The sequence below is a fragment of the Euphorbia lathyris genome, chromosome 5 (assembly GCF_963576675.1).
Source record: "Euphorbia lathyris chromosome 5, ddEupLath1.1, whole genome shotgun sequence".
NCBI classification, from domain to species: Eukaryota; Viridiplantae; Streptophyta; class Magnoliopsida; order Malpighiales; family Euphorbiaceae; genus Euphorbia; species Euphorbia lathyris.
The window spans coordinates 6839565-6854063 of record NC_088914.1 but is presented as its reverse complement, the minus strand read 5'-3'; the positions used below and the strand labels follow the sequence as shown (position 1 = coordinate 6854063).

At 36.0% G+C, this 14499-nt stretch overlaps 1 protein-coding gene across 4 annotated transcripts; it reads right to left on the bottom strand.

Annotated features, from left to right (window-relative positions):
* Positions 1-678: 678 nt before the first annotated feature.
* On the bottom strand, positions 679-12411 carry LOC136229947 (squamosa promoter-binding-like protein 2). 4 transcript variants are annotated; one of them, XM_066018808.1, is made up of 7 exons: positions 12168-12411; positions 11652-11947; positions 9044-9784; positions 7021-7157; positions 5071-5331; positions 2411-2815; positions 679-859 (listed from the first exon to the last, which is right to left on the bottom strand). In XM_066018808.1, exons 3-6 carry the CDS (start codon positions 9721-9723, stop codon positions 2463-2465), a joined length of 1431 nt encoding a protein of 476 aa, XP_065874880.1. In that variant the 5' UTR covers positions 9724-9784; positions 11652-11947; positions 12168-12411; the 3' UTR covers positions 679-859; positions 2411-2462. The 4 variants fall into 4 exon arrangements, with proteins under 4 accessions (XP_065874880.1, XP_065874881.1, XP_065874879.1 ...); XM_066018809.1 differs by having other exon boundaries at positions 11652-11935; XM_066018807.1 differs by lacking the exon at positions 12168-12411 and having other exon boundaries at positions 9044-9802; positions 11652-12147.
* Between the last annotated feature and the right edge of the window lie 2088 nt (positions 12412-14499).

Genomic DNA, 14499 nt, shown 5'->3' with positions numbered 1-14499 from the left:
CCATACCCTTTTATACAAGGTACGGGTAGTCCCATTAAAGTCGGATAGTATAAGGTACCCACGGATACAGTACTCGTTGCCATCCCTACTCGCGAGCTTTTGAGTTTTCGTCATGATCAAGCTCGACTTATTTATAAATCGAACCGAACACAGTCAAATTTTTATCGAGCCGCTCATGAGCGGCTCCGCTCATTTACAACCCGACCAATACCATGTAAATAAAGGTCATACTCACTCCAAAAGTTACCTCACAAAGGAGAATTACCTCATATATTTAACGAGCCGTATAAATCTCCAATTTAGGAATATCCAGCTCCCTAATTTAGGTAAATGGGATATCTAAATTGAAAATTAGGTTTGTAAACCGGGACATAAATTCCCCATCTGGATTGAGGGATCCGTCTTGTCAGAGACAGAGAATCCCTCGTGAAATGGGATATCTAAATTCAACATTAGGTTTGTAGTCCGAGGCAGAAATTCCCTATCCGGATTGAGGGATCCGCCTTGTCAGAGACGGAGAATCCCTCAACAGAAGTCCTCGAAGAGCGAGAACGGGGATAAGCTTTATCCCCAACAGTTAGGGTGGAGGCAAAGTCGAGGATCCCCGTCTTTTCCCGAGTATCCTTCACAGAGATCTCCGATGAAGTCCCCAATAAACCCGTTTTAAGCGTTTTCTCATCAGCATCTTTAAATAAAAAATATATATATATGCCACTTCCCATAGTTTACAGTCCCTTCTAATTGTCAGAAGAATTTCAAATTTAGACTAATTTAATAATGTGATTAATTATAATAAAATGATAAGTAGCTTGAAATTGCTCAACCTCAAAATTCATTTAGTTGAAATTCCCTCCATGTCCTGAAATACAAAAATCACACCATTAGACAAATTCACAACTTCTGTGATCGAGCCGAACCGAGCTTTGGACTGTTTATGTTTAGTCATTAGAAAATTGACGAGTTTAAGCTCCATATTTTATTCATGAACTGCTATCAAATTGCTCGTTTATTTGTTCACGATCTATGTTCGTGAACATCTTGTTAATTTTATTCATGAACTTTGATTGCGAACAATTCACTAATTATATGGGATAAGGTGCCAAAATAGGCCTAACGTTTTTAGAAAAGTATCAATTTAGGCTCCACGTACAAAACAGCACCAATGTAGGCTTAACGTTTAAAAAAGAGTACCAATTTAGGCATCGATAACGAAATGGAACAGAACTTAACGGAGTAATATGAATGACGCCTCACGTTCCATTATTGAGGCCTAAATTGGTACTGTTTTTTAAACGTTAAGCCTACATTAGTGCTGTTTTGTACGTGGAACCTAAATTGATACTTCCAAAAAAAACTTAGGCCTATTACATAAGTTTTGAAACCTACAACACTAAAATTTCAAACAAAACTACGTAAGTATTTCTAATATTAGAAAAATAATCGAACCAAACTTGCTCACGAGTTTGAGCTTGATATTTTATTCATGAGAACTGCTATCGAGTTGCTCGTTTATTTGTTCACGATCTATGTTCGAGAGCATCTTGTTAATTCTGTTCACGAACTTTTCTCGCGAACAACTTATTAATTATGTTGATTTGAAATTCCTTTGACACAAAGCTACATAAGTTTTGAAACCTACAATACTAAAATTTCAAACAAAACCACGTAAGTATTTCTAATATTAGAAAAACAAACAATCGAACCAAACTTGCTCACGAGCCTCTTCATGAACATTATAATCGAGCTTGTTCATCAACTCGTAACCGAGCATGCTTGCGAGTTTTCAAGCCGAGTTTCACCATGCTCAAACTCAGGTTATTTATAAATGGAGTCGAACATTGTCGAGCTTTTATCAAGCCGAATGCTGAGAGCGGCTCGGCTCATTTGTATCCCTAAATTTAAAGGTGTCAATTTATAACTATATAAAGTTCAAATTTAAAGGTGTCAATTTATAACTTCAAAATCGGACATAAAGTCACGCAACTTTTCTCTCAATAAGACGATGGCTACTCAACTTCAAAACCGAACATAAAAGTCATTCAACTTTGCTCTATTACTAAAATAAAAGTCTCTTATTAAAGTAAACGACTCCAAAATAGAAAAAACCCAAGAGTTAAAAGTTGTTTAGAACCACGTTTTCGATTTTTCAAATCACCACTTTTGAAAATTTCTCTCTTAATCAAACAACACGCACAAAGGCAAAAAGCACAAGAAATAAAGTCGTTTAAAATAACATTTCCACCGGCTTTACAATAGAAAGTTAACAGGTTAACACAAAATTGAGTGACTTTTATATCGAGGCATGAGTTGAATGACCATGAGTATAATTTATCGTCCAAGCTTAAGTGACTATCGATGCAATTTACCGAGTTCTGACTAAGCTAAATGATTAACAAGAAACATATCTTACCTTTGAGAGTGAGCTCCTCAAGACGAAAACCGTGATTGAATTTCCCGAGCAATCAGTTCAAGTGACTAGAGTAGAAGTCAGAGTCATATGGAGATCTAAGCAGCTGAAATTCTTGAAAGTAATTGTTGGTATCATTGTGTGAAGTCAAGCTATGAACTCGAGTCTCGGAAGATTGTTGTTGTTCGGTACTTCTCCAATAATCCGGGGAAGAAAGCGGCATGCTTTGTTGAGGCATACCGTGAAGAACAGGGTGCGAGTGAGAGTGAGATTGAGAGTGAGGCATGGTGGCTTGAATGGATGATTTCGGTTCGGTTGAACCCCATGAATTGGTTGACAGAAGAGAGAGAGCACGATGAAGGTCCTGTGTTGCATCCACATTGCTCGAGATTATTGATTCTTCTAACCCTGCACCGAAGTTAGAGTAACGGTTAGTTTCTGATACGACAATACGATTTTACAGGTTTTTAAGAGACGGTCTGTTTAACATTATTACACTTAAACTTGTAACTTTTTGTCGTTTGTTTGGCATCTCAAAAATTTAAACTAGTAACGTTTTGCCGTTTGGTACCTTAAATTGTCAATTTTGGGCGTATGACATCTTTATTTACTGATTTGGCACAATTCAAATTTGATCCGGCATACAACGTAGAATTTTTTGAAGTTTGCCAAATCAGCAAATAAAAGTCTCAGTCAAAGAGGCCCAAAATTGACGAGTTCAAGGTGTCAAACGGCAAAAATTTACAAGTTTAAGCGTGTGAAACGTCCAAGTATAAGTACAATGTGCCAAATAGTAAAGTGTTATAAGTTTAAATGCGTAATCATATATTAAGCCGATTTCCTTTGATGTGGATTTCAAAGTTACAACAGTAAGAACTTTTATGCCCCGAAATGAAGTTCGGGAAACCATAATGTTAGTAGAGCTATAGTTCAGGATAAAGTTCAGAAACCATAACAAACCTTGGTTGATAATGAACACACGACCCGATTACACAACACGCAAGTTTAGTGTTTGGGTTTAGGTTAGTAGGTAATATGTCATTTTTGGGTTGACACGAATCTGACACGCAAATTTTTGGGTTGGATTAGGGTTGATACGCTAACCCAAAAACAACACGAAATGACACGAATATTTAAAATTATTGTTATATTCTCACATGTTTTTATATGTCACTTTATTAATAATGATAATAAAATTATAATTATTACTTGCAAATATGATTCGAACCTCTTAAATTGTTATAAATACATTACATGACCACTAACATGATATTAGCGGACTTTTCGATAGTTAGTGTTAACATACTAATCTAAAAATGACATAAATTATTTAAAAATAGTACGATATCTTCTTGTATTTTTAAAAGTTATCATTAATATATATATACATAACAAAATTACATGTAACCCGAAAACATGACACGAAAACGACACTAACCTGAACAGGTTAACATGATTGTGACACAAAAGTTTTTAGGTTGGGTTTGAGTTACTCTTTTTAACACGAACCTGAAAATGACACGACACGAACACGACTCGAACACGATAATTTCCAGGTCTAATGCAATGTAGAATTTTTTGAATTTTGCTAAATCAGTAAAATAAAGGTCTCAGTTATAGACGCCCAAAATTGACAAGTTCAGGACGTCAAACGACAAAAGATTACAAGTTTAGGTGTGTGAAAGGTCCAAGTATAAGTACATGTTGCCAAATAGCAAAGGGTTACAAGTTTAGGTATGTAATTATATATTAAGCCCATTTCCTTTGATTCGGACGTCAACGTATCAAGGGATAAGGTACCAAAATAGCCTCAAGGTTTCTGGAGAAGTGCCAATTTAGCCATAACGTATAAAATAACACAATTTTAGCCTTAATATTTGTGAAATGGTGCAATTATAGTAACGGAACTTGGGGCTAAATTGGTATCATTTCACAAACATTGAGGCATCAAGTTTCGTCATCCAGGGCTAATTGTAGCATTTCACAAACGTTAAGGCTAAAATGGTGCGATTTTATACGTTAGGACTAAATTAACACTTTCCAAAAAACCTTAAGGCTATTTTAATACCTTATACCAAGTTACAATAATGTGAAGTTTTATTCAAGAATTTTTATTTCACGAAATAAAGTTTAGAAACTATAATATTAAGGGTTAATTACAAGTAGATACCATGTGGTTACACGGATTTGCAGATGGGTACCTGCAGTATTTTTCTTTACAAACGCAACCTTGTGTGTTTTGTAAAATTTTGCATTTTCTTTTACTCTGCCAGATAACGACCTCAAAATAAAAAATTTCAAGAATTAAAGTTGTTTTGTATCATATTTATTATAGAACCATATTTTTTATTTTTCAAAATAATCATTTTTTGGAGTTTTCTCTCTCTAAACATTAATTTTCTCTCTCATAAAAAACAACACCTAAACGACCTCAAACCTAAAAAGTTGAAAAATTAAAGTTGCTTAAAATATCATTTAACTCTTGAAAATTTTCATTTCGAGATCGTTATCAGCCAAATTCTGACAAAGTGAACCCAAATGCAAAATTTTGCAAACCACAGGGTTGCGTTTGCAACTACATATCGGCGAAACCACAGAGCATCTATATGTAATTAACCCTAATATTAATAGCGGGCGTTTTATTCACGGAAGGTATAACGAACCTTGGTTGAGAACCTCAGCAGTGTTGACTTTGGGTTTGAATGGCAACAAGCTCTTGGAATCATGATGATGCATCGGAATGGAAGGCGAAAGTTCATTGCAAGGCAAATTCAGTTGACCTATTTTTGCAGGCTTCAGCACGTAATCTTTCGTAATTGTGAATTTCGAACTAGATGATGATCCTTCCATTGTTAAACTTGAATTAGGCCTGGCATGAACAAGCTGAGCCCTATTCCAAACAAGACTCATCCGTTGCCTCTCATCTGCCACGGGAAACAAAAGCCAATTAGTGTCACAATTCGGTTTATCGTGTCAAAATCATGTTCGATATGAGGGTTGTCTATGTAAATCGTGTTAGAAATTGCCACACCTAGTTTCGAGGAATTATAATAACTCAGGTTAGTGCAAATTGTTTTTCCTAATAATGATGGATAAATTACATTCATGGCCCCTGAACTATAACGTTACTAGCATTTTGGCTCTTAAACTTCGTGTCGTGTCACAAAATTCTTGAACTTTACATTCTATATCGTCCAACAACAAAAACCCATTAAAAAAATTAACGAAAATGATGAGGGTAATAAAATAGGTATTTGGCATAATTTTTGGTGACACGGATAAGAAAGAAGTCCGTGATGTAGTCAAACTTGTTTAAATAATCATTTCGTTTATTTTTAATTTATTGTTTTTTGTTGATTTGGACTTCAATGTTAAAGAATGTAAAGTTCAAGATTTTTATATCAGAAAATGCAGTTTAAGGGCCATAATGTTAGTATCGCTATATTTCAGGACAACCATCTTGTGAAAAAATATCAAATGCAGGGCTAAATATATCAAAATTGAGATAAATGTGTCTAAATAACAATTTGTGCTAAATACAGGAGCTAAATGTGCCAAAGTTGGAATAAAGGATCAAAATAATAAATAGTATCAAATATAAGGACCAAATGTGCCAAAACTTGAACATAGAAACCAAACGAACTGTTTGTAAGGTATCATGAACCAATTGACCCGAATTTTTTTACTTTGGCTTTAATTATGTACAACTAGGGTGAGATTGAGTTTGCAAATGGGACGGGGTGGGGACGGGTACTTCTTCTCCCATCCTTGTCCCTATCTAGATGGGGAATTCCCATTCCCGTCCCCGAAGGGGAAAGATTGTCCCCATTTCCATCCCCGCCTCTGGGAAATTTTCCCCCACCCCGTTTGCAACCTAATCAGTTCAGTACAATTCGAGAATTCGAAAATCTCCAGAATTGCACACCTAATGAAAAGTCAAAGGTACAATTCGGTCCAGTCCTAGAGAAAAAGTCAACGATTCAATCAAATTCTGGATCCTTTTATTCGGGTATTCGGTTTGGTTTAAGAATTTCCAATATTCATGCTCAACCCTAAGCGATAAAGAGAAATATCAAGAACTGTACTTAATGAAAGTCAACACAACAATTCGGTTTGATCCTAAAAAAAAGTCAACAGTTCAATCTAATCTTGATCTTTTTATTCGGATACGTGGTCCAATTCAAGAATCTCCAAGATCCGCGTTTAGCCCTATGTACAACATAGGTCCAGTCTACCATGTGTTAAGATTTCGTTAATAAATGGCGTGGCCAAGTTTTGAATCCAAAAGGCCGAAAAGGCTTTGATACTGAATTCTGGAACAAATTGACTGGAAGACTTAAGTTGATCAGTAATGTCAGTTAGTGACCGACGGAAAGGGGTGCACGGTAGGTCCGTGGCGCTCCCGGCCACCCGAATCCACCGTGAGAGGAGTGGTTCTAGGTGACCCGAAAAAGAGTCTGAGATGCTGTAATTGCACCCCAAACCCTCTTCCCTAGCTCCGCCACTAAATTAGTAACGCAAAAAGATTCACAAACTGCATTTTTAAGAGAATATGAGAAATTTATAGGATTCTTCATGATGAACAAAAAAAAATCAGAGTTCAAAATCAGTACCAGAAAACGATGAAGAAAGCCTTGCAGGATTCAATTGGATAGTTTCAGGCTGCGGCTTGCGTCTCCTTGCATTGTGATCGGAAAGACGCCGACGGCAGCTTCGCTTCTTTTCATCAAATTCCGTTAGGCTGTGGAACCTTCATGTGTGTAACCCAAATCATTAAACAAGGAACATTGCTATATAGTTCAATCTTAAATGGAACGGAATTGCCATAGCTCTTAATTAACTAAAAACGCCTCACTATTTGACTTTTGTTAAACAACAAGAGATTTCTTTTTTTTTTTTTTTTGATAATAAACAAGAGATTTCTCGTTAAAAATTAAAGTGTTATGACAATTTTGTTCCATTTCTGATAATACGAGGACTGCAGATGTAATTAACCCTCAATTTAGTCAACCACTTGTAGGGTTACGAATGGGGCGGGAATGATCCGTCCCCGACGCAGCAAAGAATCCCCATTTGCGCTCTATCCCCACCCCACGGAGATCTCCCATCCCCACCATGTCCCTCCGGGGTTTCTCCATGGAGATTCTTAAAATATATGGATCTTTAGATGTTTAATTTTATATTGGTTTTTTTAATACATATATTTGGTAGATTGATGTATTATTACTATGAATTATAATTGTCGTATTCATTTTGTATCAAGTATACTAATGTTTTATAGATTATAGGCAAAAAGCATAATTAAGCCCCTGAACTTTACCTGTTTTAAAGATCAAGCTCCTGATCAATTATTTTTCCACATTGAGCCTCTGATCAATTATTTTGTTATGGATTTGGCCCTTATTTAACTTTTCCTGTCGAGTTTGGGAGAGAAGAAGATCAATTTGGCGATTCTAATGCTGAAAATCAGAAAATGGAAGAGGAGAAAACCAAGTTTGGAAGAACCTACTGGAAATTAATTTTTGTAATTTCTTGTTACTTTTTACTCTCTATCTATCCTAATAAATAAATCCTTATTTTTATTTGTCCACGTAAATAAGCCGAATCGTCCTAACGATGCGTGCCACCCAAACTCAACATAAAAGTTAAATAAGGGTCAAATCCATAACAAAATCAATGATCATGGGCTCATTGTGGAAAAATAATTGATCAGGGACTTGATCCTAAAACAGGTAAAGTTCAAAGACTTAATTATGCTTTTTGCCTAGATTATATTACCTAATTGTATTATACGATAAAATTTTAAATTTCAATCAATAAAATGCTATTTAGAATTTGAGTGATAGGAACAGAAGCGGGGCGGGGCCTGGACAACTTTTTCCCATTTCGTAAATGGTGACGGGGATTCCCTATCTAGACGGGGATGGAGACGGGGGAAGCATCCCCACCTCCACCCCGTCCCATTTGAAACCCTAACCACTTGGCAATTGTGGTCAATTGAGTCCAAAAGTTAAAACCTTCAAGTTGGCTTTTAAAGTCAACTTTTCCACAAAATAAACTTTGTGTATCAGTTTAGCCCTTCAACTTGGCATTTTAGATCAATCAGGTCCAAAATGACATGTCACATAAAAACACCAATTATACACGAAATAAGAGTTTTTGCTCTTGAAATTGGCTAATAGGATCAATTTAGTCCAAATCAAGTTTCGGTATCGATTTTGGCCCTTTAACCTGGCATTTGGGATCAAATTAGTCCAAAATGACACATGTCACCATGAGGAAATGACACGTGTTATTTTGGATTGACTTATCCTAGAAATGTGGAATTGTGAACTAAATTGATAACCAAAGTTCATTTTGGACAGACTGATTTTGTGGATCAAATGAAAGGGCCAAATTGACGCTCAAACTTCATCTTGGATAAATTGTTCCGAGTCGAGCTAAGTTGAAGGATCAAATAGACCAATCTTTAGACAAATAACCACCGTTTTTTATACTATTAGTTTGGTTAGATTGATCCTGTGAGTCAAATTGAAGGGCCAAATTGACACTCAAAGTTCATCCCGGACAAATTGTTCCGAGACGAGCTAAGATGACCAATCTTCAGACAAACAATTTACACTATTAGAGCTTTACCTGCTGCATTGCTGGCAAAACCTGCGTTCCAAACCAGCAACGATAACCTTAGGGCACTTAGAATGACTTTCACAGACTCTATGTTTCCGGTGATAATCTTTAGCGGAAGACAGGTCAAGGTTACACCCTTCAACTTGACAACGAATCACCGGCGAGGCCTGATTACCCGACTTGGTTCGCTTCGTCGGAGAAATTGAACACCCAGGAATCACAGAAAATGATGATGTTTTACCATTGTTTCCTCCACAAACATCCTCAAAATATGTCCTTTTACCGAGCTTTAAACCGAGCAAAGGTTCTGCTGAGCCAAGAGAAGCATCAAATTCAGAAGAAACAGCGACTGGTTTCGCTGTAATTGCAGCTCTTCCACCATTGGAATCTGCTGGAATGGCTTCAGCAGGGAATTTCGAGGTTTTAACTTCCCCGGGCGAGGAAGAATTGTTGGAAACAGACTTTGAGCTCTTCGATAAAGAAGCAAGACCTAAATCAGAGGCAGAACCGCCACTTCCGGATGAATAGAAAGAGCCAGAATCAATCCCTCTTTCTCCCTCAATTTCCCACTCGGGGGCTCTTAGCTTTTTCGGGTTTTCGGCTGTTGTTGAATTGAACATTATAAGGTTTTCCCAGTCCCACTGTATGGGGGATTTCGTATTCCACTCCATCAGTGAGAGGGGACTCATAGATTAACTACACAAATTGCAATCACTCGTCGACAATTTATCATCAAACAGATGCCAGATCCTGCGACAATTGACGAAACTGAAAAAGGTATGAAATGCTGAAGAAAACTGTAAATTTAAGCACGGAAGAATCAACAGATCGAAACAAGTAAAACCGTAAAAGATTTGATACAAATACAAGGAACGTGAAAATGGATTGCCGTGTCATAATCGTGCTATATGATCTACATATTTCACATGATTAAATATGATATAATAAACGGGTTATGTCAAGCGGCTTTGTCTCTGTAAATTGTGTTATCGAGTCAGAAAGTGATATCCCTAACATAAACTAAAAAAAACCAGAAAAATAAAATCAACTTTATATTTCAGTAAATCAAAGGGTCTGCCATATCTGTTTTAAACAACAACAGTAGATAGAGCATAAGAACTAGAAAAACCCGGGAAAGAAAATCGACTCTAGACTTCACTGAATCAAAGGGTATAAAAATCCCAGAAAATTTTCAACTTTAAATTTCAGTGAATCAAAGGGTTTAGAAAACACAATTCAATTTCATATTTCACTGAATCAAGGGCTCCAAAAAACCCAGTAAAACAAAAAATCAAAGGGTCTAAAACACCCAGAAAAATTTCAACTTGAAATTTCAGTGCAAAATGGTCTAAAAACACATAAGAATTCAACTTTACATTTCACAGAATCAAAGGGTCTAAAAAACCCAGAAAGAATTCAGTGAATCAAAGGGTCTGCAATATCTGTTTCAAATTACAACAGTAGATAGACCATATGAACTCAAAAAACCCAGAAAAACCTTAAATTTCACAGAATCAAAGGGGTTTTTTTAGACCTTTAGTTGAAATTCAACCTCAAATTCCACAGAATCAAAGGGTTTTTTTAAATCCTTTAGTTGAATTCAAGAATTCAATAAAGGGTCTAAAAAACCCAGAAAAAATAAACAATTCAAGTTCATATCTCAGTGAATCAAAAGCAATATCTGTTTCAAATTACAACAGTAGATAGAGCATATGAACTCAAAAAAAAAAAAACCCCAGAAAAAACTCAACCTTAAATTTCACAGAATCAAAGGGGTTCTTTTAGACCCTTTAGTTGAAATTCAGCCTTAAATTCCACAGAATCAAAGGGTTTTTTAAAACCCTTTAGTTGAATTCAAGAATTCAACTAAAGGGTCTAAAAAAACCCAGAAAAATAAACAATTCAACTTCATATCTCAGTGAATCAAATGCAATATCTGTTTCAAATTACAACAGTAGATAGAGCATATGAACTCGGAAAAATCAACCTTAAATTTCACAGAATTAAAGGGTTTTTTTAGACCCTTTAGTTGAAAATTCAACCTCAAATTCCACAGAATCAAAGGGTTTTTTTTCAACCCTTTAGTTGAATTCAAGAATTCAACTAAAGGGTCTACAAAAACCCAGAAAAAATAAACAATTCAAGTTCATATCTACCATATCTGTTTCAAATTACAACAGTAGATAGAGCATATGAACTCAAAAAAAAAACCCAGAAAAAACTCAACCTTAAATTTCACAGAATCAAAGGGGTTTTTTAGACCCTTTAGTTGAAATTCAACCTTAAATTCCACAGAATCAAAGGTTTTTTTAGACCCTTTAGTTGAATAAGTTCATACCTCAGTGAATCAAATGCAATATCTGTCTGTTTCAAATTACAACAGTAGATAGAGCATATGAACTCAAAAACCCCAGAAAAAACTCAACCTTAAATTTCACAGAATCAAAGGGTTTTTTTAGACATTTATCTGAAAATCCAACCTGAAATTCCACAGAATCAAAGGGTTTTTTTAGACCCTTTAGTTGAATTCAAGTATTCAACTAAAGGGTCTAAAAAACCCAGAAAAAATAAACAATTCAACAGGAGATAGATAGAACATAAGAACCTAAGAACTCACCTTTATACTTCACTGAATCAAAGGGTCAGTCAGGCATAATTATAATCCTCTTTCTTTGATCTAAAACAGTTGAAATTCAAACAGAGCAGCTAGAAAAAATAGCAGCAGCAGCAGCAAAAAGAGATTCCCTTTCAATCCCAGTAAAGATTTTGCAGACATAAACATCAATTTCAATCTCCATACTCAAATACAGCCCACAAATTTCAATCCAGGTAGAAAAGATTCCTCAATTCTCAGATTCCCCCTCAGATTCCCCAAAATCTCAGAAAAAGCTTCATCTAGACCTGCAAAACACTCTCCACCATAGAAAAAAAAAAGAACAAACTTTTAATCTTTACTAAAACTGTTCCCCAATTTCCTGCAATCACTGTGCCAACAAAATTCTCACAAAGAATTCAATTTTTTTTTTTTTTTTTACCGTTATTTAAAAACCCCATCTAACAAACAAACAGTTCCTCTATCCAATTATTTATATCTAGTAAGAAATAAGTGCAAGTAGAGAGCCAAATGTTTCACCTTTATACTACTATCTATCAAAGTGCGATCCGTACACCCTTGTTGAGGCGAGCTTCAATAATTCGCATTGAATTAGCTTTGGGGCTATATCAGAGAAGTAGGGCCTGAATAAGACCCACATACATTCATCAATAAACAAGAAACAACAAATGGACAATAATTAATCACTTTCTTCAACAACCCATCTTTTCAATTCCACCTCATGGAAATTAATTAAAACACCCCCACATAGAAATTTTGAAAAAGTTTTGTAAATTGTCTTTGTAATTGCCTCACTTGTTATTTATAGGTAATTAGACATACAATCATCAAAGTTTTATGTGGCTCGGGTGACCTGAAGAAGTACATAATTCATTAATAATCGACAGTCGAGAATAAAAAAGTATTGGAAAAGAAATAGAGTTGGAAATAGGGTAGGAATTTCCAGAATTCACTTAGAAGGGTGCTTATCGTGATTAGTTGGAAATAGGGTTGGAATTTCCAGAATTCACTTAGAGGGGTGCTTATCGTGGTTTATAGGAGCTAAATTCATATTATTTTGGTCTTTTTACCAAAAAAATAAAATTAAATAAAATTAAAGCCTCCTTTTCTGACGATCAGTGGGTGCTCAAGCCTTCCTAAACCCACTGGAACCATCCCTACCGTTCGGGGTCCACATTAATGGAGATGGGAGGGTTGAAAAAAATTAATGGTTTATAAGAGGGTCCACCACACTAATGGGGATGCCCTTTATGCCCCATGGGGATTCAAGAGCGCGGACGGAAGGGTGCTTATCGTGATTTATAGGAGCTAAATTCATATTTTTTCGTGTTTTACACAAAATAATAATAATTAGAACCCAGTTCACAACAGGGTTTTTCAGCTATCAATGGGTACTCAAGCCTTCCTAAACCCTCTAGAGCGATCCCTACCGTTCGGGGTCCACATTAATGGAGATGGGAGGGTTCAAAAAATTAATGGTTTATAAGAGGGTCCACACTAATGGGTATAGCCTTTATGCCCTATGGGAATCCAAGAGAGCGAAAAGCGGAGATTTTTTCCTGATTCATATACCGAATTAGAGATGAGGAAGGGAACAACTCCCCATCCCCGAATCTCGTTAAAAGAGTCTCTGAAAAAGTTCTTTACAACGCGGGAATGGAAAATTGTATATTTTTGGAATTGGGACGGGAATGGAGATACCCTTTTGTTTTAATGGGATTCCAATGAAGGGGATGGAGAGATTTTTCCCCGATTCATATACCGAAATATTTAGGACAGGGGAAGGAACAACTCCCCATCCCCGAATCTGATTAAAAGAGTCTCCGAAAAAGTACTCTGTGACGCGGGAATGGAAAATTGTACATCTTCAGAATTGGGACGGGAATGGAGATACTCTTTTGTCTTGATGGGATCCCGGGGGAGATTTTTCCGATCTATATATGAGGATAGAGATTTACCAAAACATTGGGGATAATTATGGATAACCATTCCCCTATGGACGAATCATAAAATAGCCTTCAAACGAAAATAGACACGAAAACGGACACAAAACACATAAAATTACTTGAAGAGAAAGATGAAAGCAATAATTTGAAAAGCTAGCCAATAAAAGAAAAACCTAGTTCATAAAAATCTAAATTGATTTTCAATTTTACCCAAATACGGAACATGAAGAAACAAACAAACAAACAAAAAAAAAAAAAAACTACACACAGAGCTACATTACAGTTGTATCTTTTCTCCGGTCCCCTACCCCATTAATGGTTTTTATATCTTCTGCAGCAGGGATGAAAATAAATAAAATCATCGAATTCGGAAATAGTTTCTTCCAATTTCCACTTTCCCGAGGAAAATTGAAAGCAAAAGCATCTTTTCTTCCACATTTCACACTTAATTAAAACTATACACAAAATGTTATATCAATCACAGCCGCAAAATCCCCATAGTTTCACCATTTTTAGCAAAATAATATTACCTTCCTTTTCCCCCTTTTTTTACACAGTGTAAATAAAAAAAGCCAAGTTTAACAGTAAACATGAAAACCGCAAGAAAAAAAGAAGAGACGAGACTTTTCTCACCGATATGAGTAAAAGAAGCAGGGAAGAAGATGGGGTTTTTTTCTCCATTTTTAATTTATGGAGTGGAGAAGAAGAATTGGGTGTACTGAGTGAGTCTGAGACTGGCTAACAGTTGGCTTTTTTTGGACGGGTTTAAAAGGGGCTCGGTTTTTTTGTGTCAGTGACTCAGTAAAGGAGTGGGAGTGAAGGGGTGAAAAGCTGAGGTGGACTGAGTTGATTCGAGTTGGGGTACGAGTTGACTCAGTTGTGAGGTTGACTGGATGTATTGGTCA